Genomic DNA, 24,028 nt, shown 5'->3' on the forward strand with positions numbered 1-24,028 from the left:
TTTTCCTCCTCCAAAGAATACCATATTGCTTGCCTCTTGCAGTAAACAAGAAAGAAGCATATTCAGGGTGTGACTTTTTTAAAGTTTTCTTAATAGTATGCAAACAGTTCTTTCATCTGGAAATTAATTGCCTGACAACTTTGGCAATGATGGAACATTACATGAAAAGTTAATTTGATCAATTAATTCCAATTACTTTTGTTACATGAATTGCCTTGTTTCTAATTATTCTATATGCTCTGTATGCTTTCATGTTGAACATCTCTAAGATTCCTTATTAAGATACACTAGGTATCTTGACTGCCCTAAGTTTATGGTGAAGGCTGTGTGTAGTAACACCCTCCCTCCCTCCCATTTTTTTCTAAACTTGCTTAAAATTTTTGGTATCTGAGGCAACCATTCCTGTTAGTTTGTGAACACTTCAGAAACATGGGGATTTTAACTTTTTCATGGTTCAAATCACAGTCTCATCATTCAGATTTATACGTAACTCAGTGGCTAAACTAACATGCAATGGTAAGATGGAGAGTGGAATACAACAGTGGCACCATGGTCTATACATACTGATTCCTCTGTCAAGCTTCTCAAGTTTGTGGACGACACAACCCTGATTGGACTGATCCAGGATAGGGAGGAATCTGCCTACAGACAGGAAGTGTCACAGCTGGCGTCCTGGTGCCATCCCAACAACCTGGAGCTCAATGCTCTTAAGACAGTAGAATTGATTGTAGACTTTAGGAGAGCTCCCCCTCCCCTCATCCCACTCACCATCAACAACGCCGCAGTCACATCTGTGGAGTCTTTTAAGTTCCTGGGAACCATCATCTCTAAGGACCTTAAAGATGGGGCCACCATCGACACAGTCAAAGGCAAAACAGAGGATGTACTTCCTGCGGCAGCTGAGGAAGCACAATCTGCCACAGGCAATGATGGTCCAATTCTATACGGCCATTGCAAAGTATGTCCTCACCTTCTCCATCATGGTCTGCTTTGGCTCAGCCACCAAGCACGACATCCGGAGGCTGCAGCGAATCGTCCGATCAACTGAGAAGATTGTTGGCTGCAACCTTCCCTCCATTGACGAACTGTACACTGCAAGGGCCAGGAAGCGAGCGGGTAAGATCATCTCTGACCCCTCTCACGCTGGCCACAAGCTCTTTGAATCACTTCCCTCTGGAAGGCGACTCCGGACTGTCAAAGCTGCCACAGCCAGACATAAAAGCAGCTTTTTTTCCACGAGTAGTAGCTCTACTCAATAACCCAAAAATCTGTAGCCTCCTTTTACTCTGGTATTTTATTTAATTCACATGTTTAATCGATAATGTTTTATTAATAATGTTTAATGTTTTATGTGTCATTTCTAACTGTCACTGTATGTCATGTTGTCACTTGTGGGTGGAGCACCAAGGCAAATTCTTTGTATGTGAATACTTGGCCAATAAACTTATTCATTCATTCAAATGTAAATAGGAGCAGACGTGGCCTCACAGCACCTTGAGTCTGCTCTGTCATGTGACAAACTCAGCTTTGGATGAATAACTGTGCATCTACAGCTCCGGAGTTTGGAAGAAATAGATTCAGATTCAGATTCAGATTCAATTTTAATTGTCATTGTCAGTGTACAGTACAGAGACAACGAAATGCATTTAGCATCTCCCTGGAAGAGCGACATAGCAAATGATTTAAATAAATAATAATAAGTGATAATAAGTGTCCGGGGGGTGGGGGGGTGATTGGCAGTCACCGAGGTACGTTGTTGAGTAGAGTGACAGCCGCCGGGAAGAAGCTGTTCCTGGACCTGCTGGTTTGGCAACGGAGAGACCTGTAGCGCCTCCCGGATGGTAGGAGGGTAAACAGTCCATGGTTGGGGTGAGAGCAGTCCTTGGCGATGCTGAGCGCCCTCCGCAGACAACTGGGGTCAGCCTTATTGAGATATAGAAAATCCTGAGGGTGCATGACAGGGTAGATGTTGAGATGGTTTCTCCAGTGGGCTTCTCCTGTACTGTACTGTTCCATGATTTATGCTCCGTCAAGATGCGTCATTTCAGTGTGTTTTTGATATGGTTACCACTTTACCTCTCAGGTCTTCAGGGCTGTTCAGTCTGATTGAAAGTCTGTGGCCTCCATTGGTTCTTCCAAAAGTCCATGGGCAAAGTCAAGACAGCCAAGAGGTAATGATTATATGCAGAAATTGATATTGAACAAATACTGTTTCACTTGAAAAGAAACTGGGTAAATATTTTGGGTTGGTTGTGGTCATGTAAGTGATGTGATTCAACATTCTGGGGGCTCATTGGGGTAGCTTAATACCAAAAATCTCTATTGAGATGGTCTGAGCGAGGGTATCAAATTAAGATGCAGATTTTCTTGAAACAGCACAACTTGTAAAGGAAAAACATACTGCCGTAGGAATTCAGTTGGCCAATTAGCATCTGTGGAGGGAAATGGGCAGACGATGTTTTGGGTCAGGACCCTGCTGCTGCCCGATGGAGTGGAGGTGAGAAGGCTGGCAAAGAGAGATGAGGTGATGGAGTGGGGCAGGAACTGGCAAGTGATAGGTGGATTTGGATGAGGAAGGGTAATTGGCAGATGGATGCAGATAATAACCAAGGATCGAAGCAAAAGGGTGTAGATGTGAATTTGATAAAGAAGAAAATGGGGAGTGAAATGTAGAACCAGAAGGAAGGATAATGGGTGGAAGGGAAAGAGGTGGAGGTGAGGAAAGCAGGGAACTTGGAATAGGTAAGGGTGGAAGATAAGTGAATGGAGGAGGGGAAATGAACTGGGCAATGGAGTAGGTGGAATGGAATGAAAAGCGTGTGTCTAGTGGTGGGTTTAGGGTTATCTGAAAATCAATGATCTTATCTGAACAAAGGGATTATGAAGGCATGAGAGAAGAGCTGGCCAAGGTAGACTGGAAAGGGATACTAGCAGGAATGACGGAGGAACAGCAATGGCAGGAATTTCTGGGCATAATCCGGAAGACACAGGATAATTTCATTCCAAAAAGGAAGAAAGATTCTAAGGGGAGTAGGAGGCAACCATGGCTGACAAGAGAAGTTAGGGATAGAATAAAACTAAAAGAAAAGATGTATAACACAGCAAAGAGTAGCAGGAAGCCAGAGGATTGGGAAACTTTCATAGCACAACAGAAGGAAACAAAACGGCCAATACGGGCTGAAAAGATGAAGTATGAAGGGAAGCTGGCCAGGAATATAAAGAAGGACAGTAAAAGCTTCTTTAGATATGTTAAGGGAAAAAGAGTAGGATAGTCAAACGTGGGTCCCTTGGAGGCAGAAACGGGTGAAATTATTATGGGGAACAAGGAAGTGGCTTCGGATCTGTCTTCACTAACGAAGACACAAACAATCTCCCAGATGTACTGGAGGACAGAGGATCTAAGGGGGTAGAGGAACTGAAATAAATTTTCAATAGGCGAGAAATAGTATTGGGTAGGCTAATGGGATTGAAGGATGATAAATCCCCTGGGCCTGATGAACTGCATCCCTGGGTCCTCAGGGAGGTGGCTCTAGAAATAGTGCACGCATTGGTGATCATTTTCCAACCATAGATTCAGGATCAGTTCCTGTGGATTGGAGGATAGCTAATGTTATCCCACTTTTCAAGAAAGGAGTGAGAGAGAAAACGGGGAATTACAGACCAGTTAGCCTGACTTCGGTGGTGGGAAAGATGCTGGAGTCATTTATTAAAGAGGTCATAATGGGGCATTTGGATAGCAGTAAAAGGATTAGTCCAAGTCAACATGGATTTATGAAAGGGAAATCATGCTTGACTAATCTTCTGGAATTTTTTGAGGATGTGACAAGTAAAATGGATGAAGGGGTGCCAGTGGATGTAGTGTATCTAGACTTTCAGAAAGCCTTTGATAAGGTCCCGCATGGGAGACTGGTGACTAAAATTAGAGCACATGGTATTGGGGGTAGGGTGTTGACGTGGATAGAAAATTGGTTGGCAGACAGGAAGCAAAGAGTAGGAGTGAATGGATCCTTTTCAGAATGGCAGGCAGTGGCGAGTGGAGTGCCGCAAGGCTCAGTGTTGGGGCCGCAACTGTTTACCATATATATTAATCATTTGGAAGAGGGAATTAGGAGCAACACTAGCAAGTTTGCGAATGACACAAAGCTGGGTGGCAGTGTGAACTGTGAAGAGGATGTTTGGAGGTTGCAGGGTGACCTGGACAGGTTGAGTAAGTGGGCAGATGCGTGGCAGATGTAGTATAATGTAGATATATGTGAGGTTATCCACTTTGGTGGCAAAAACAAGGGGGCAGATTATTATCTCAATGGGGCTAGGTTAGGTAAGGGGGAGGTACTGCGAGACCTGGGTGTCCTTGTACACCAGTCACTGAAAGTTGGCGTGTAGGTACAGCAGGCAGTGAAGAAAGTTAATGGAACATTGGCCTTCATTACAAGAGGATTTCAGTATAGGAGTAGAGAGGTTCTTCTGCAGTTGTACAGGGCTCTGGTAAGACCGCATCTGGAGTATTGCGTACAGTTTTGGTCTCCTAATTTGAGGAAGGACATCCTTGTGATTGAGGCAGTGCAGCGTAGGTTCACGAGATTGATCCCTGGGATGGCAGGACTGTCATATGAGGAAAGATTGAAAAGACTAGGCTTGTATTCACTGGAGTTTAGAAGGATGAAGGGATATCTTATAGAAACCTATAAAATTATAAAAGGACTGGACAAGCTAGATGCAGGAAAAATGTTCCCAATGTTGGGCGAGTCCAGAACCAATGGCCACAGTCTTAGAATAAAGGGGAAGCCATTTAAGACTGAGTTGAGAAAAAACGTTTTCACCCAGAGAGTTGTGAATTTGTGGAATTCCCTGCCACAGAGGGCAGTGGAGGCCAAATCACTGGATGGATTTAAGAGAGAGTTAGATAGAGTTCTAGGGGCTAGTGGAATCAAGGGATATGGGGAGAAGGCAGGCACAGGTTATTGATTGGGGACGATCAGCCATGATCGCAATGAATGGTGGTGCTGGCTTGAAGGGCCGAATGGCCTCCTCCTGCACCTATTTTCTATGTTTCTATGTTTCTATCATTGGATTGTAAGCTACCAAAGCAGAATACTTTGCAGTTGTTCTTCCAGTTTGCATGTGACCTCACTCTGGCAACAGAGGAGGCCAAAGGCGGAATGTTTGATATGAAAAGGGGAATTAAATTGGCTGGTATCTGGAAGATCTGGCAGGCCCTGGCAGACCAAGCTCAAATGGTCAGCAAAGCGGTTACCGTGCCGACGTTTGGTCTCACCAATATGAGCATAGTGGCACAACTGGTAGAGCTGTTGCCTCGTAGCATCAGAGACACTTGTTCGATCCTGATATCATTGTTTCCATATATACATGGAGTTTTTGGGTATCAACTGGTTCTGTTTTACCGATGTCCATAAGGCAATGTTATCCATAATTTGGAAAATACGTGAAAATCACTTGAAATGGCAACTATATCTCCACAGTGTTGAAATGAATGTGCCAAAAGAACATGAAAAGGATGAGGAAGAATCATTCTTAAAATTGAACAAAGACTTGAAACAAGTTCTGTTGTATATAACTGTCACACATTTAAATTTAATAATATTGTGCTGCCTGTATGGAGTTCTCTCTGTGACAGCGTAGATTTTTTTCTGGATGCTCCGGTTTCCTCCCACATTCCAAGATCCTAAACTAAATATTATGGGAACCCATTCATATATAGGAATTACCATAAGTTGTGTGTTCGTAACCTACAGCTGACACCAACTTTGGAAATTGTATGCAAGTAAAACCAAAACACCTGAGAAACTATTCATGGTTTGTCGTTCAGCATTGGGACATTCCTCCAATGGTGGAAAGGATTGTAGTATTTCCTTGCCACTTTCTGTGGGAACATTTTTCAAAGATTTGATACTGGTTAGAGGAGATGGAATTCATGGTTCTATTATTTGAATACTGGATCTGGCTCCAAGGCACTGTGAGTTTGTGTTTTTATCATTTTGGAGTGTTTGAAAGTAAGTGTTTCAACATGTTTTAGGATTTGGTAAAATTTAAAAACTAAATGTAAACATTTCCAGTGACTCGTTTTTGAATGCTCGTCTTTGCCATTCCTGGCTAGGTCAGAGAATATTTCCCCCCATTTTATAGTGGAATTTGATTTTGGACATACCAAAGAATCCAACTACCTTTTCACCACAGGTCCCCACTGGGACTATTGCTGAATATATCAGTATTTTTAAATTAAATTCAATAAGTATGGGCAACTTGCGTACTTGCAACAAAATCTTGTCCTTGTGCCTATTTTTTTCTGTTTTGATACCTACAACTGTATAAATGTGACATGGCTATATTTTTGTTGTTTTGGCTCCTTTGACAAGCAGTAATAATAAAATTATAACTCAGCATTGTACATTATTACTCTATCGATGTATTGGACAGACAAATTTATTTTTTGAAACTTTATTTGTCTGAGTCATCATTTAACTTTGTGCTGGAAATCAAAGTTAAGAAACATTGCATAAACTTCTTTGTAAATAAAATATTACTGAGTTGTGGTGCTGTGGGCAAGACAGCATTCACCATGTGGTGATGGCCCTTGTCATAACACTCATATAGAAAATGCTGCAGGATGATTGAGTTGTAATTTGTAATGTCGATTGAAAGTAATGTACATTTATTTTGTATCCTAGCATATAAATTTGGCATCTGGCGAAATTATGCCTGTTCCAAGTTTTTGCTATGTTCTTGCCCCTCTCCCAGGGGAGGGTGGAGTGGAGGTGCTTCAGAATGAAACTATATCTGACCTTTATCGACCTGCAGCAATACACGATTTAAAATATATTCTTCAGGTAACTGGATGTTCTGTCAACATATTTCAAGTATTTCATATTTCAAATATTTCAAGTTTTATGTGGAGCCTGATTCATAGCCTGCTCCTGATAATACATTTAACAAAATACTTATTGTGTTGTGGTTGATTCAGTCTCAGTGCTTTACTTTATGTTGCTGATTCTAGTAAAAAGTTTGTTGTTTTAACCGAAATTGATGAAATAGCACATTTCTTACCATGCCATGAATAATCATCTAGATTAAAAATCCAGCCCCTTATAAAAAATTTAACTGGGACTTAGTTCCACACGAAAAGCCCCAGTGTGTTATTGCATCGTCAGCCACTAATCTTTATGAGCTGTTTCTCATGATCTTTTTTCCTGTCTGGTGTAAAGCATTTTTGCCTCGGTGATTCTGGGTTCAGTTTACACAAAGTACTTGGCTGACAGTTTGGTTTAGTACTGATGCAGTGCTGTACTGTTGAAGTGCCACCTTTAAACCAAGACCACATCTGTTCTCTCATCAGGGTGGAAACATCCTGTGGCACAATTTCAAAGAAGTCCAGCAGAGTTATACCTGATGTGCTTACTAATATTTATCCATCAGTTTCTTTTTGAAAATAGGTCATCTGGTATTTCTCACATTTTTGTTGACAGAAGTTGGCTGTAGACTGCCCCTTTGATATTGGTATTGGTTTATTATTGCCGAGTTTACCATAAGTGGTGGGGGGGGGGGGGGGGGGGGGGGGGGCTGTGCATGCCATACCCAAGAAGAAGGTCCCAAGAGATAAATCACATCCTGCCCTTTATTGCCCTTCTCCCAGCAATTGTTCAATACAGCAATGGAAATGATAATACTCGCCTTCTTCTACGCTGTCCATACCATTTGACCAGGTCGTGTTTGCTGCTGTACTCATTCTAACTTGTTCTTGAAGTAGAGTGCATCTACGTATTCAGAGGAACAGACTGGTTTAAAGTAGTCCATGCTAGCTTCAGAAAGTGCTATTAATTCCCCAAATTAGAACTCAGTGCTGAGACATTTATCAGCTCTTAGAAGTTTGTCATCTGATGAGTCATTAAAGTTTAATGAACAGTGCACAAAACTTTCATGGTTCATTTGAACATATGTTAACTGCATGTCCCAATATCTGTTTCTAATTTCTGGTGCTGTTTCATTTATTATTGACTGAATATTGGGTCATAAAGCCATAACTGATAGGAGTAGTATTGGACCATTCTGCCCATTCTAATCCACCATTCAATCATGGCTGCTCTATCTCTCCCTCCTAACCCCATTCTCCTGCCCTCTCCCCATAACCTCTAACGCATGTACTAACCAAGAATCTAGCTATCTCTGCCTTGAAAATATCCACTGACTTGGCCTCCACAGCCTTATATGGCAAAGAATTCCACAGATTCACCACCCTCTGACTAAAGAAAATTTTCCTCATCTCCATCCTAAAAGAATGTCCTTTAATTCTGAGGCTGACCTCTAGTCCTAGACTCTCCCACTAGTGGAAAAATTCGCCAAACATTTTAATAAAGCAACTCGCATTTATATAATTCAATGTGAGGGTATTATGTAATTACTGGATTATTTAAAATGTTAGCTTTATTATGCAGCAAATATCAATGTATGTTTTAACTAATGTACAATTGTGGTTAATTAACTATTGCATTGTTTCCATTCTGATTTCAGCAGATTCCTGAAAATCAACGATGTAGTTTCCAAGCAAAAGTCATTTACAGAAAAGTTCAGGTATGAACAGATTAAAAAATACTTTTAAAATGCCAAAATATGTTATTATAGTTATTTGCTCTCTTAGAAGTTACTGAGTAAATGTTTGATCTGGTACATGCTGAATCAGAAGGTGCAGTTCTGGAGGATCGCTGCCCTACATCTATGAGGCATTAGAAATGAAGCCAGTTCTGCCCTCTTAATTGGATACAGTTTGTGAGATCCTGCTGTATCAGAATTACCTGCTGCTGTATTTTTTATATTATTAATTATCTATCACTACAACTTAAAACATACTATATCGGCTGCTAAGTGCTTGACAAGATCTTGCAAGTATGAAAAACACAATCCAGATAGTTATATGCTTTCTTTTTCATAATTCTGAAGAGTTTGATACAGGTAAAACACAATTCCTACTTTGCAGAGGAACTCACGGTAGTACAAAGGCAATTCTTCCTCCTTGTTCAGTTGCTATTTAACCAAAGTGAATTAATGTTGAACTTTATCAATTCTCAAAGTGCATTATCTCTGATCTATAGAAAATATTGTTAATTTGGAAATTAATTCCTCTTGTTAGCTCAGCACGTAATTTTCAACTTCAAAGTATTTTCAGGTAAATGTTCAAAAAAATAGAAAAAGCCATAGTTCAGACCTACTGACTTTGTAACATCCCCTGTACAGTTAGTCTGTAAGGCCACGGTTCAGATATCTAAGCACACAATCAAGACCAATCAGGGAATCAGAGTGTGATGTTGTTGCAACTTTTATTTTTGTGGCAGTCCTATTGTAATGTAAATTTTGGAGGGAGAGAAAAAGTGAAGATTCGAGTACAGGAAATGGTTGTCAAATAATAGGAGGCATAGTACAAAGTGTTTTTCCTTTATCTACTAGTCATATCCTAAAAGAACTCCAGTAGATTAGTCAAACCTAATTTTCCTTTCATATCTCCTTGCTGACTGCTCTATGCTATTATTCTTTGCAATGTCTCCCATAATTATATTCTTCATTGTTGTTTCCAACGAGCTCCTTATTAATGATGTTAGGCCTACAGGTCTGGTATTCCCTGATATACCTCTCCCTTTAAATAGAGGATTTAGTACCCTCCATTCCAGAATCTGTTGAATTTGGAAAATAACTGAGTGTGCATTATAAAACCACTTCCTAACGACCAGGTCAGACCGGGAGATTGGAGAAATTCCCTCTCATAATCTCCTCCAATCCCCCCACCTCACACCTTAAAGCTATGCCCTTTTGTCTTAGACATCCCCACCATAGGTGAGGATTTTTATTTGCAATATACCTCTATCAGGTCATTCCTCAGGTAGGGGAGACGGTTTAGTCGCCGGCTATCCGACCATGGAACAGATAGCACGGGGTTACATGGTACCCTGTGGAGGGAGGTGTTACTCCTTCCCCCCACAGGGTACCATGTAACCCCGTGCTATCTGTTCCATGGTCGGATAGCCGGCGACTAAACCGTCTCCCCTACCTGGTTTGCCAGGTGGGGAGGGGGCTGTGGATCCCCAGCAGGACCAAAAATAAGACCTGTCAAAGGGCGGATGAGCTTCTACGGCCATCCACACTTCAGTAGAAGTTGCGATGACTGCCGCACATAGCATTGTAAAGAGTGAAAAAAAATGAAATGTAATTCTTCCTTCTCCTTGCTTCACAAAAGATAAGTTGTTACCAGCATCCTTCAAAATGGTGGGATGAAAATCGTTAGATTGCTGGGATTTAACACCTTTTAGTCCCTACAGCTTTTCTTGTACTTGTCTTTACTCGTACTCATTTACTTCTGTTCATCAATCCCCTCATATCCTTACATTGGAACTGTTCTGACACAGACTAGCTGGTTCAGGGTTCAGACAAGTTCAGGGTCACCCTTGCTGTATGGAATCATATGATCACATAAACAGGCCCTCCAGCTCTCCATGAACAAGGCCTGTGATGTATCTATCCACACTAATCCCATTTATCTGCATAAGATTCGAAGCCTTCGATGCCTTGGCAATTCAAATGCTTTCCTGGATGTTTTTACAAGGTACAAGGTACAAGATACATTTATTTGTCACTTGTGCCAGATGGCACAGTGAAATGTGATTACCATACAGCCATACACTAAAATAAAGAACACACCACACGATAGATTTAAACATAAGACATCCCCACACAGCAGAATCAAAAGTTTCCCACTGTGAGGGAAGGCACCAAAGTCAGTCTCTTCCTCGATGTTCACCCGTGGTTGGGGCCTCCGGTTGTGTGGATATCTGTCTGTTGTGAGGATATCTGTCTCCACCATCTCATGAGACAATGCAAACCAGACTCCAGGCACCCAATGTGTGAAAAAATTCCCTCTCATAATCTCCTCCAATCCCCCCACCTCACACCTTAAAGCTATGCCCTTTTGTCTTAGACATCCCCACCATAGGTGAGGATTTTTATTTGCAATATACCTCTATCAGGTCATTCCTCAGGCTCCCCATTTCTCCAGGGACAACAAACCCAGCCTATAGAAATTGGTTTTAAAAAAGCATTTTGGATCCTGGGCTTTATAAATAGAAGTGGGGAATGCAAGATCACAATGAGTATTTGCAAGATACCGGGTTGTCCACAATGTGAGTGTTGTATCACGCTCTGTGTACCATACTTTAAGAAAGATGTAATGAAGTAGAGTAGGTGCAGAGGAGGTTTACTAGAGTGAGTCCAGAGGGATGAGGGTTTTTAGTTATATGATGAAAAGCTGGGATTGTCTTGGAACAGAGGAGTCTGAGAGAATATCATATAGAGAAATTTGCAATCATGTGATCAATCAGAATAGATGAGGAGAAGCTGTTCCTATTGGCAGAATGGTCAGGGGCCAGAGGACTTTCACTGGAAGGTGATTAGTTAAATAATTAAATTTACCAAAGGAGAAAAAGGTGAGTTCAATTGCGGTATTCAAAAGGGAGCTGGATAAGTACATGAAATTAAATAAATATGAGTAAAAGTAGGATAATAAGCTGGTGGGATTGCTCTTACAAAGAGTTTCTGGAAGCTCTGAGCCAAATAGCCCAGTGTGCTGTATACTTGCTGTGTTTAATCTTGTAAATTCTTTAGCCAGAGCTGCATAGGATCAGCTTGGCAGCTAATTTTAGTGACAGCTAAATTATCCAACATAGCATTTGTTATGCCCATGCATAAAGTATTTTGAAAATATATATTATTTCTTGTGTATCAATCCAATTTATAGCTGATATTCTAGTAAATTTAGTAGTATTTAATACTGAAGTATTTCTTCATAGGATCAAAAATCCACTCAACTCTCTGGCATGAATGATTGGCTTTTTGTGACTGATTCGACACTGCAATCTGCAAGTGTTGATTTTGGACTACCTAGAACCATCTCAATCTGTGTCACCTCATTCTGCATGCTGAGTTCTGAGATTATTAAATCACTAAATGATGGAATATCCAACAGTATTATGTTCAAAGATGCCATAGTTGAAACGGGTAAGTCTTGGTTCATTAAAAGATTCCTAGAAAATATCTCTTCAGGATAAGTTTTATAAACCAAAGCGATTGTGAAAAACATGACATTATAAATACTGATATCATTTGGAAGCCTTAGAATTGGGAGGTAGGAAGGAACATTGCAAAACAAATTGTATTGAACCACTTATAAAGCATTTAATTGTGTTACAATTACTGACAACGGAACAATCGAATTCTTACTTGCTGCTGCATAACAGGCCCATAAACTCTGTTATAGATAATTATAGAATATTATAGATAAAGATATAATATTCAAGAATAACCTTAATACTCGGTAACCATAACAGTGCAAAACGGAGTCTGGAGTCCATCCAATGACAGGATCCATAGAAGATCATAGTTGCTGAGGTCATGTCGTTTAGTGTTCTAAATCCTGATGCTTATTGAGAAAAAGCTGCTCTTGAACCTGATGGTCAAGGTTTTCAATTCCTTCTGCCCGATGGTAGTAGTGAGATAAAAGATCGCCAGGTTGGTGTGGGTCTTTGATGATATGAGCTGTTTTTTTGAGGCAGCACCTCTTATCGACAGTGGGAAGGTCATGTTGATGGACCGCGCTATTTCTACCACTTTTTGTAGTCTCCATCATTCCTTGGCTTTTGAGTTACCGAGCCAGGCTGTGATGTAACCAGCCAATATGCGCTTTACTGTACACGTGAAGGTTTGACAGAGTACTCGTCGATATGGCGAATATCCTCAATCCTCTAAGGTAGTTGAGGCATTGATGAGAGCTTTCTTTATGATTGCACCAATGTGCTAGGCCCAGGACAGATTTGCAGAGATATATATACCAAGGAACATGGTGCTGGTGACTTTCTCCACTGCCAACCCATCAATGAAGACAGGTTCACCCATCCTGAAGTCAACAATCAGCTCCTTGGTCTTGATAATGGTGAGAACAAGATAGTTGTTCCAGCACTATTCAATCAGGGTTTCAATCTGCTTCTGACTCATGAACTGACAACCTGCTATATGTACAATGGTGATATTGTTGGTGTATTTAAATATTGCTTTGGTGGTGTGTCTGGCTACACAGTCATGGGTGTAGAATAGAGCAGGGGACTGAGTACATAGCCTTGAGGAATCATGGAAGAAGAAGTGTTGTTGCCAATTCGTATTGATTGTGGTCTGCCGATGAGGAAATTGAAGATCCAATTACACAGGAAAGTGAACAATCATCTCAGATAAACCATGACCTCGTGCTGACTTTGGTTCAGCCTAAGCATGTGGCAAGATTAGTGGTAAGGGAGCAAAGTGTATTATCGATTCAAGTGAGAATAATTTCAGCATCCTGATAATAAGCTACATTTGAGACTCATCCATACGTTGGGTGATTTCATATCAGACTGGCAGTCCTACCACTGGAAAATGAAGTCACAAGAAGTGAACCTCAAGTCTGATTAGATGACGTGATGAAACACATGAATGAGGAAGAATAGATAAGTAACAAAGAATTCTTAGGGACTGGAGGTGAAAGGGCAGGAGTGAGAGCAGAAACTATTCAAGGAATAATCAACAGACAATAGGTGCAGGAGTAGGCTATTCGGCCCTTCGAGCTAGCACCACCATTCAGTGTGATCGTGGCTGATCATCCACAATCCGTACCCCATTCCTGCCTTCTCCCCTATCCACTGACTCTGCTATTTTTAAGAGCCCTATTTAGCTCTCTCTTGAAAGTATCCAGAGAACCGGCCTCCACTGTCTTCTGAGGCAGAGAATTCCACAGACTGACAACTCTCTGTGTGAAAAAGTGTTTCCTCATCTATGTTCTAAATGGCTTACCCCTTATTCTTAAACTGTGGCCCCTGGTTCTGGACTCCCCCTACATCGGGAGTTGTTGCTTGTTTGATTGTTTCCTACCTTTAGCGTGTCCAAACCCTTAATAATCTTATATGTTTCAATAAGATCCCGTCTCATCCTTCTAAATTCCAGAGCCTACAAGCCCAGCCGCTCTGTTCTCTCAGCATATGACAGTCCCGCCATCCGGGGAATTAACCTTGTGAACCTACGCTGCACTCCCTCAATAGCAAGAATGTCCTTCCTCAAATTTGGAGACCAAAACTGCACACAATACACCAGGTGTGGTCTCACTAGGGCCCTGTACAACTGCAGCAGGACCTCTTTGCTCCTATACTCAACTCCTCTTGTTATGAAGGCCAACATGCCATTCGCTTTCTTCACTGCCTGCTGTACCTGCATGCTTACTTTCATTGACTGATGAACAGGGACCCCCAGATCCCGTTGTACTTCCCCTTTTCCCAACTTGACACCATTGAGATAATACTCTGCCTTCCTGTTTTTGCTACCAAAGTGGATAATCTCACATTTATCCACATTAAACTGCATCTGCCATGCATCTGCCCACTCACCCAACCTGTCCAAGTCACCCAACATTCTCATAGTATCCTCCCTTCATCTAAATCATTAATATATATTGTAAATAGCTGCGGTCCCAGCACCGAGCCTTGCGGTACCCCACTAGTCACTGCCTGCCATTCTGAAAGGGACCTGTTAATCCCTACTCTTCGTTTCCTGACTGCCAACCAATTTTCTATCCATGTCAGCACCCCAATACCATGTGCCCTAATTTTGCCCACTAATCTCCTATGTGGAACCTTATCGAATGCTTTCTGAAAGTCCAGGTACACTACATCCACTGGCTCTCCCTTGTCCATTTTCCTAGTTACATCCTCAAAAAATTCCAAAAGATTACTCAAGCATGATTTCACCTTCATAAATCCATGCTGACTAAAATAGGCAAGTTTTGGCTGGGTAAATAACAATGAAACCAGAGATAGACAATTTGATAGAGTTGACATGGAGGAGCGATGTCTGGTGGAAGATGGCATAATTGTGACTGTTGGTGGAACAGGGAGGTTGAGCAGAGAAAGAGTTTATACACCATACTGAAAACACAGAAAATTACATTCATCGCTTTGGCTGGAATTGTTGGCATGTTACGGGTTAGCTGGAAACCAGACTGGAAGAATCCCAACAGGAAGTTACAGGCGATGTGTAATACTGGAAGCAATAAATGTTCAAGGAACTTATGGAAGTTTAGAGACGGGAAATTATTTGGACAGAATTGGAACTATGTGAACCTCCTTCCTACCACTTCCCTGATCTACAAACCATGACCCTCCCCTTTCTCCCAGGCTTACCCATTGCTGAAGATACCAATGTTTGTCAATGCCTTTAATGTTCAGTACAGCTTTGAGTCTGTTTTTAAACAAAGCTTTTAAAATAAAATGTACCATATTCATTTTTTATTTTACGGTAAACACAATAAAAACATACTGAAAAATAATTTTAAAACATTGAAATTGAATAATAGGAAAATAAATCTGTATTTCCACAGCTCTGTGGATGGAACAGTGGGGATGGACAGCTAGGGCAGCTGCTGTCTTTGACACTAGTGATTCTATGAGAAATATACTCCCTGGCCCTAGATGATGAAAAAATTGGTCAAATAGGTTTTAAAGTAGAGTCATTTGAAGAAGTGAAAAAATCAGATTGAAAAGTTTGGCAAAGATTCAAACCTGACCGCAGGTGCTTCTGTGTGGAATTTGCACAACAGAGTACCGGAGGGAGATTAATAAGCTGATTGAATGGTACCAGAACAACAATCTTTCTATCAAGGAGCTGATTGTTGACCAGGAATGGAAAGCCAAGGATCCATGAACCTGTCTTCATCGACAGGACGGCAATGGAGAGAGTCAACAGCTTCAAGCTCCTGGGCATACATATCTCTGAAGATCTTTCATGGACCAGGCTCAATGATGCAATCACAAAGAAAGCTCTTCAATGTTCTTTGTGAGAAGATTGAGGAGATTTGTTATCTCACCAAATATTCTGTCAAACCTCTACAGCTCTATGGTGGAAAGCATATCACTGTCTGCTACATGGCCTGTTTCGGTAGCTCTACTACCCAGGAACGAAGAAGACTGCAGAAAGTGGTGGACATTGCCCAGTCCATTACAGATACTAATATCCCCTCCATCGAAGGGATCTACAAGAGGCGCTCCCCTCAAAAAGGCAGCTAATATCATCAAAGACCCACACCACCCTAGCCCCACACTCATCCTGCTGCTACCATTAGGAAGAAGGCCTCAGGCCTCCAGGTTTAAGAACATATTTTTCTAGCAACCATCAGACTCTTGAACACAGCACAACACCAGCCACAATCCTTCCTCAGTAATAAGACCTACTCTGAACTTTGTTTTGGTAGCATTATATACTTTGGTTTTGCATTGTTATGACCGAGTATTACTGCTTATTAATTTATTGTATGATTGATTATTGTACACTTATTTGTGTGTTATTGCAATAATGGGCCTGCTAAGCTGCAGCAAGTAATAATTTCATTGTTCTGCTTCTGGTACAGATGACTGTTAAACCTTCACCTGTTCATTTATACCAGGTGAAGCTTGATATAAGCTAACCAGTGAGACTGCTCTAGCTCTGAGCTGATAAGTTTACATAAGTTCATATTACCTGTTTGACTCGATGAAGAGTCCACTGGTGCAGCATAGAGATATTGCCACTGCTGACTTAGGGATCAGTCTGTGCTGGAAACCAGATCTTCCACAGGAAAGCATCAGTGTATTGACACGTGGCTTTGTGAGAATGATCCTTTCTGAGCATTAGAACCAATGATGAAAAGACTGGTCAAAGAGGTTCTAAGGCATGCTTTTTGAGAGAGAAATATAAACAGAGGAGTTTGGCATGGGTCGTTAGAGTTTAGGGGCTCGTCGACTGAAGGTGTGTCCACAAATATTGTAAATAATTAATCGCACAGTACATTGACCTAAGAACTCAGACATGTTACACTGGTTGCAGCAAGGCAATGGCAATAATTGGAGGCACATCCTTCTGGCCTTTTACCACAAATTCTGGATTCCACAATATTCACACAAAGCCTAGATGCCAGAATCAGAAACTTCAAAGTGACCAAAGTGACCAAGCTAAATATTTAGACTACTTCATTTGTTGATAAGTTGCACGTGACGTTGAATATCTGTTTTATTTATCTCAGAGAAGTCAGAGAGTCATTCAGCACAGAAACAGGCCCTTTAGCCCAACTCATCCATACCAACCAAGTCCCATTTGCCTGGGTTTAGCCCATATCCTTATTATAACCTTATCTAACCATGTATCTGTCCACTGATTAAAACAAAATCCCTGATTAGTACAATTCAGTTTCCCTTTAATTCTTGCTTGAAATTCTGACTCAAATCATCTGAATATCTGCAATATAACTTCAATAATTTAAACATTTGTTGTACCGTTGTCATCTTTTGTTTAACTGCTTGTAATATGTTTCAAAAGGTTGAATCTCAACAGAAATCGCAGTTTCTTTAGCAGACTTTTATTTCTTTGTTTTGATGATGTTACATATCTCAACATAGTGGCTTCTATCTTTAGACGCGTATTCAAAATGTCATAGAAAGGGAAAAGAACCGATGCTGTTTAATATTTAAAAAAGAACTGCAGATGCTGGAAAAATTGAAGGTAGACAAAAATGCTGGAGAAACTCAGCGGGTGAGGCAGCAACTATGGAGCGAAGGAATAGGTGACGTGTCGGATCGAGTCCCTTCTTCAGACATGTGGGGATGGGGGGGGGGGGCGGGAAGAAGAAAGGAAGAGGCTCAAGCAGTGGGCTGGTAGAAAGCAAGGACTACCTGAAATTGGAGAAGTCAATGTTCATACCGCTGGGTGTAAACTACCCAAACGAAATATGAGATGCTGCTTGCCAAGCCTACGCTTTGTCTCACCGATGTAGAGCAGCTAACACCTAGAGCAGTGAATGCAATAGATGAGGTTGGCGGAGGTGCAGGTGAACCTCTGCCGCACCTGGAAAGACTGCTTAGGTCCTTGGATGGAGTCAAGGGGGGAGGTAAAGCGACAAGTGTAGCATTTCCTGCGGTTGCAAGGGAGAGTACCAGGGGAGGGGGTGGTTTGGGTGGGAAGGGACAAATTGACCAGGGAGTTACAGAGGGAGCAGTCTCTGTGGAAAGCTGAAAGGGGAGGAGATGGGAAGATGTGGCCAGTGGTGGGATCCCATTGGAGGTGGCGGAAATGGCGGAGGATTATCTGTTGTATGTGACGGCTGGTAGGGTGGAAGGTGAGGACAAGGGAGACTATGCCCTTGTTATGAGTGAGGGGATGGGGAGTGAGAGTAGAGCTACGGGATATAGAAGAGACCCTGGTGAGAGCCTCATCTATAGTCGAAGAGGGCAACACCCATTCCCTAAAGAATGAGGACATCTCCGATGCCCTGGTTTGGAACACCTCATCCTGGGTGCAGATGCGGTGTAGACGGAGGAATTGGGAGTACGGGATACAGTCCTTACAGGAAGAAGGGTGCGAGGAAGTGTAGTCCAGATAGCCATGGGAGTCAGTGGGTTTGACAAATACGTTCTACAAAATACTGAATCCATTTTCATGTGTATCATGATGACAACTTTTTTTTTTGTTAGACTCCGTTGTTTGTGCTGAGGGTACTGTACTTTCACTTCAGAAATCAGTGTCTCAGTGCAATGAAAACCAGGGAACATCTGCATTGACTGGACAAGTTATCCTTGATGAACTCAGTGCTACGACCAAAGTAAATTCTATATGTACAGTTCAAGGTAAGACTGTGTTTCTAACTCTTTCGGTTAAGTATAATGACAAAAAGATTATGTCTCAAATATTTTGAGCAAATTCATCCATTTTAAGGTGAAAAACTTTCATCCAGACTTGGGAAATAAGGCATTTAAAAAAAAGCTGTTAAAGCATGAATTAGGAAGTACTATTCTTTGATCCATGTTCCAACCATGGGCGGTTGTTGATTGTTGCGTCCAACGCCATCACCTCAATCTACAGATGGAGGCAACAACAACCTAACCCACCCAACCAGCTCCCCACCGAACAATCCTCTACTCCAACAAACTAGCCTCCTGCTCCACAAACCAGCCCCCTACTCCACCAAACCAACCTCCTAACCCAACACAAAAGTCCCCTACCCCACCACATTGAAGATCCTGTCCCACCGTGACCAAGTCCCCTACCCTACCAAACCAACAACCTGCACAGCTGTGACCAAGACCTCTAGCCCATCGTAATTAAACCCCATGCTATCACAACTGACTTTCTACCGCACCACCTCTCTGCACCAGTTCAGTTTATTTTATTGTCACATGTACCAAGGTACAGTGAAAAGCTTTTGTTGCATAATAGCCAGTCAGCAGAAAGACTATACATGATTACAATCGATCCATTTACAGTGTATAGATACATGATACGGGAATAACGTTTAGCGCAAGTTAAAGCCAGCAAAGACCAATCAAGGATAGTCCGAGGGTCACGAAAGTCGTAGATAGTAGTTCAGCACTGCTCTCTGGTTGTGGTAGGATGATTCAGTTACCAGATAACAGCTGGGAAGAAACTGTCCTTGAATCTGGGATGTGCGTTTTCACACTTCTATACCGTTTGCCTGATGGGTGAGGGGAGAAGAGGGAGTGACTAGGGTGATTCCGCTGCTGGCCTTGCCGAGGCAACGTGAGGTGTAAATGGAGTCAATAGAAGGGAAGTTGGTTTGTGTGATGGACTGGGCTGTGTCCACAATTCGCTGTAACTTCTTGCTGTCTTGGATGGAGCTCCTCCCAAACCAAGCTGTGATGCATCCGCATAAAATGCTTTCTATGGTGCATCGAGAAGTTGTTGTAGGGGACATGCCAAACATCCTAAGCCTTCTAAGGAAGTAGAGGTGTTGGGGTGCTTTCTTGGACTGCTTTAATATGGGTGGTCCAGGAGAAGTTGTCGGTGAACCCCTATCTCACCTACCTCACCACCACCAATCCCAGTCCTTACCCTACCACCACTAAGCACCTACTTCACAACCTCTAATCATTGCTTTGTACGTGTTTCACAAATACTAAGACTCCTGATACTTTCCTGAAAGGCAAAGTGCCTTTCCTTCCGGTTTAAAGAATTCTCTGTGGACCAACATCAGTTTTACAATGGCCAAGTAGTACCGGCCTCCTCATCGACATAATTTAAATGATCCTTATTCTTAAAATCAAGCAAGAAATTCTGAACTGGGGTTCAATTCTGGATGATCCCATTTCCAGATCCACTTGTTTAGTGGGATCTAATTATCCATGTCCTTGTTGTTGATGAATCTTGTGTTGTTATTGTGAAGCCAGTGTCTCTTGGGTGCAGGAACAGGGTACAGACAGACTTTGGGGAATGGAGATGGGTGTAGACAGGCTCTGGGGAATGGAGCTACATTTACAAAAGCATTTTATTAGTGCGTTAGTGTGCAATTGCTTTCCATTTTTTTGTTGTGATCTTAGAATCACTTATTTGGTTTAAATGACTAAGGTGTTTAAAATTAGTCAATGCAAACATATTTGTTTCTCTTAATGTTTACAATGGACTTTGGACACATAAATTCTATGACTAAATCCTCCACCATTTTATGTACTTATTTGGCCTAGAACACTCTGTAAATGTAAATCAGAGATCAGTTAGAATGTGAAACCTGCTACTACAGGGAGTACGTGAAAGAAATATCAAGGGTTATTCTAGAGATTAAATACATTTGGGAGAAAGGGAATGTGCAAGTTTTATTGTGGAAACAAGGAACTGCAGATGCTAGTTTATACTAAAGAATACAAACCCCTGGAATTGTGACCGTGGGTCAGGCAGCATCTCTGGGGAACATGGATATGTGATGATTTGAGTCGGGACTCTTCTTCAGACTTATTTATAAGATTTATTACCTTAGAAGAAAACATCTATATTTTTATCTGTGAGCTAATTGTAAATATTGGATGTTTAAAAGTTTTGTTTTAATTATTTCCTTGCAGCACAAAATCAATAATTTTTAATGTGTTGCTTATATCTGTTCATTTTGGCTTAATCCCATGGTTATGAGCAAGCATTTATTTCCAGGAACTGTGGTTGGCGTGGATGAGAACACTTCTTTCTCCTGGATAGTTTGCAACAAATGTGGAAATGGAAAATTGGAAAAGGTGCTTGGGGAATGGTCAGTATATGAAAACGTATTGTGTAATAAAATGGTTATTTAGAAAGTAACTTACAACATTTTTGTTTAATATTTTTGCCTTGGTACTCCTGTGAGAATATTAAATGTTTCCTTGTACTATAGCATGTTTATATAAAAACAGGGGTAAACTAATGTAACCTTAAAAAACAGATGATGATTATAAATCCAGAATTGTTATGTCGGTTTCTTTAAAACAAATATAATGGGATAGATCTTCTGCTTTGATGTCAGTTTTTGCACTTGGGGATTTATCTGGCATCCTTGTGCAAGTCCGCTTTAAGTTTTGGCGTGGACTTAAACTGCTGGTGGCAGATTCCACCCTGTTGCTGCTCCTCACCAGGAACTCAGCGCATTACCGCTGGACTTGTGGCTGGATACATTTGGAGCACTTCCTCTTCAAATGCTTGGGAGCAATAGACTGTTATGGAAAAGATGCCTTTTTAAAAAATTCAAGCTTCTTTCAATATTTTTTTTTCATATGTTTCGAGGTGGGATAGGTATTATAAGTGTAAAGTAAATGTGCTTTATTTTTAAAACTTATTGCAAACGTGCCAGAATGTGGGTGTCATGGGCATTCACAGTGACCCAGCTCACACTGGAGACTGTGCCAGGACATGAGTCTGGGAGTAATGGAGACTCAACGGCTGTCAAAGTCATGTCTGCTGAAATAGCTCATCTGCTGCACTCAGCCAAGCCAAAGACCTCGGAGCTAAGCTCCTAGGGGTGGATTGTTTCAGAGACCACACTGACATAAATCGGCTTAATAATCTAAGATTGTGCTAGAGGTCACACTAGAGCAAGGTCATGGATCAGGAGTTAGAATCTTTGGTGGTCGGGACTCTGCATCGGGACTGAGAGTGTTGAGGAATGGTCACCAGTATACATACGTGAAAGGGAGGAGTTAGATAAAGGTTGGAAGGTGATAGGTCTGACGAGATGAAGGGTGGGGGAGATTTGGCAAATGAAGACATGTGGAAAGGGAAAGTTTAAAGGCAGAGGCTGGAAGGTGAAACCAGGGAGGGGATGGATGTGTAGATTGAACCAGAAGTAGAAGAGGGATAAAAAAAGTTGAGCCAAAGGAGAAGAAACCCATGGTTTCCATGGGGAGTTGGTAAATCTAGGTCATGTGGGGGCGGACGGGGAGGGAATGAAGGGTGAATTAAGTGAGGGAGGCCCTGGGTGGGCTGGTGGGAGTGGGAAAGGAGCGCAAGAGAGATTTACCCGAAATTGGAAACACCCTACCATTTCCTACTTGACTTCCTAAAATGCACACACTCGCATTTATCAGGTTACATTTTATCTGCCAACATATAGCCCTCGCTCAGTGGACGTCAGGAAAGGCTTGGGAGTATAGTGTGGTGCGTGGGTGAGAAGACTTTTAATGTAGGAGGGGGCAAGCCCATTGAGGGCTTTATAGACATAGAGGAGGGTTTTGAAATAAGCCTTTCCTGACGTCCACTGAGCGAGGGCTATATGTATATATGTATGTAGATTGTTTGTTTACACTATACTTATAACAAATGTAAAGCACTTTGGCCAACGAGAGTTGTTTTTTAAATGTGCTATATAAATAAATGTGACTTGACTTGACTTGTGATTGAGGCAGTGAAGGGTAGGTTCACGAGATTGATCCCTGGGATGGCGGGACTGTCATATGAGGAAAGATTGAAAAGACTGGAGTATTTACTGGAGTTTAGAAGGATGAGGGGGTGTCTTATAGAAACAGGGAGCCAGTGGAGAGAGGCCAGGATCGGGGTGATGTGGTCCCTTTTTCGGGTGCCCGTCAGGAGTCTCGCTGCGGCATTTTGGACCAGTTGCAGGCGGGACAGGGAAGATTGGCTGATGCCAGTGTAAAGAGAGTTGCAGTAATCTAGACGGGAGGAGATAAATGTGTGGATGATCTTTTCGAGGTTATCAAAGTGGAGGAATTGTTTTATTTTAGCTATCGTCCGAAGCTGAAAGAAGCTAGCTTTTACCACGGCATTGTCAAATTTCAGTGCTGAGTCAAATATCACGCCGAGGTTTTTGACGTAAGGCTTGAGTAGTGGGGTAAGGCTTCCAAGACTGCCTGCTATCATTTTGATTGAGTCCGAGGGGCCAAGAAGGATGACCTCAGACTTACTCTCATTTAGTTGGAGGAAGTTCTGAGCCATCCTGCACTTTATATCCTCGAGGCAGCGGGTAAGGTTAAGCAGATTTGATTGGTTTTTGGGCTTCAGGAGGAGATAGAGTTGTGTATCGTCTGCATAGCAATGGAGGAAATGCCGTGCCTTTCAATGACTTGGCCTAAGGTGAGCATATACAGGGAGAAGAGAATGGGGCCAAGGATGGAACCTTGTGGAACCCCACAGCAGAGATTAGCTGTGGAGGAGAAAGAGTTGCCTATGTTAGACGAGAAACTCGTACCTTTGAGGTAGGAGATGAACCAGCTCAGGGCAGTGGCATCAATACCAACCCCGTACCAGAGATTGTCAATTAGGATGGTGTGGTCGACAGTGTCAAATGCTGCGCTGAGGTCAAGAAGGAGCAGGATTGCACAGTCGCCGGAGTCAACGGTGAGCAGTAGGTCATTGTGTACCTTCAACAAGGCAGACTCTGTGCTGTGGTGAGCCCTGAAACCTGATTGGAAAGTTTCCAAGATAGTTGGAAACAAGGATGTCCTTCCTCAAATTAGGAGACCAAAACTGTACACAATACTCCAGATGGGGTCTCACCAGAGCCCTATACAACTGCAGAAAAACCTCTTTACTCCTTTACTGAAATCCTCTTGTTATGAAGGTCAACATTCCATTAGCTTTCTTCACTACCTGCTGTACCTGTAAGCCAACTTTCAGTGACCGGTGTACAAGGACGCCCAGGTCTTGCTGCACCTCCCCCTTACCT

At 42.0% G+C, this 24,028-nt stretch overlaps 1 protein-coding gene across 4 annotated transcripts in view; it reads left to right on the plus strand.

Annotated features, from left to right (window-relative positions):
• Positions 1-24,028, plus strand: part of spidr (scaffold protein involved in DNA repair) — a 261,397-nt gene that overhangs the window by 222,669 nt on the left and 14,700 nt on the right. For 3 of the 4 annotated variants that reach the window (XM_033019697.1, XM_033019695.1, XM_033019698.1), the window contains exons 12-17: positions 2,084-2,171; positions 6,687-6,845; positions 8,524-8,583; positions 11,844-12,051; positions 18,570-18,722; positions 21,031-21,124. In XM_033019697.1, the coding sequence (XP_032875588.1) occupies positions 2,084-2,171; positions 6,687-6,845; positions 8,524-8,583; positions 11,844-12,051; positions 18,570-18,722; positions 21,031-21,124 (762 nt within the window). The remainder of the gene's footprint in view (positions 1-2,083; positions 2,172-6,686; positions 6,846-8,523; positions 8,584-11,843; positions 12,052-18,569; positions 18,723-21,030; positions 21,125-24,028) is intronic. The other variant, XM_033019696.1, reaches the window with a different exon arrangement.

The sequence above is a fragment of the Amblyraja radiata genome, chromosome 4 (genome assembly GCF_010909765.2).
Source record: "Amblyraja radiata isolate CabotCenter1 chromosome 4, sAmbRad1.1.pri, whole genome shotgun sequence".
NCBI classification, from domain to species: Eukaryota; Metazoa; Chordata; class Chondrichthyes; order Rajiformes; family Rajidae; genus Amblyraja; species Amblyraja radiata.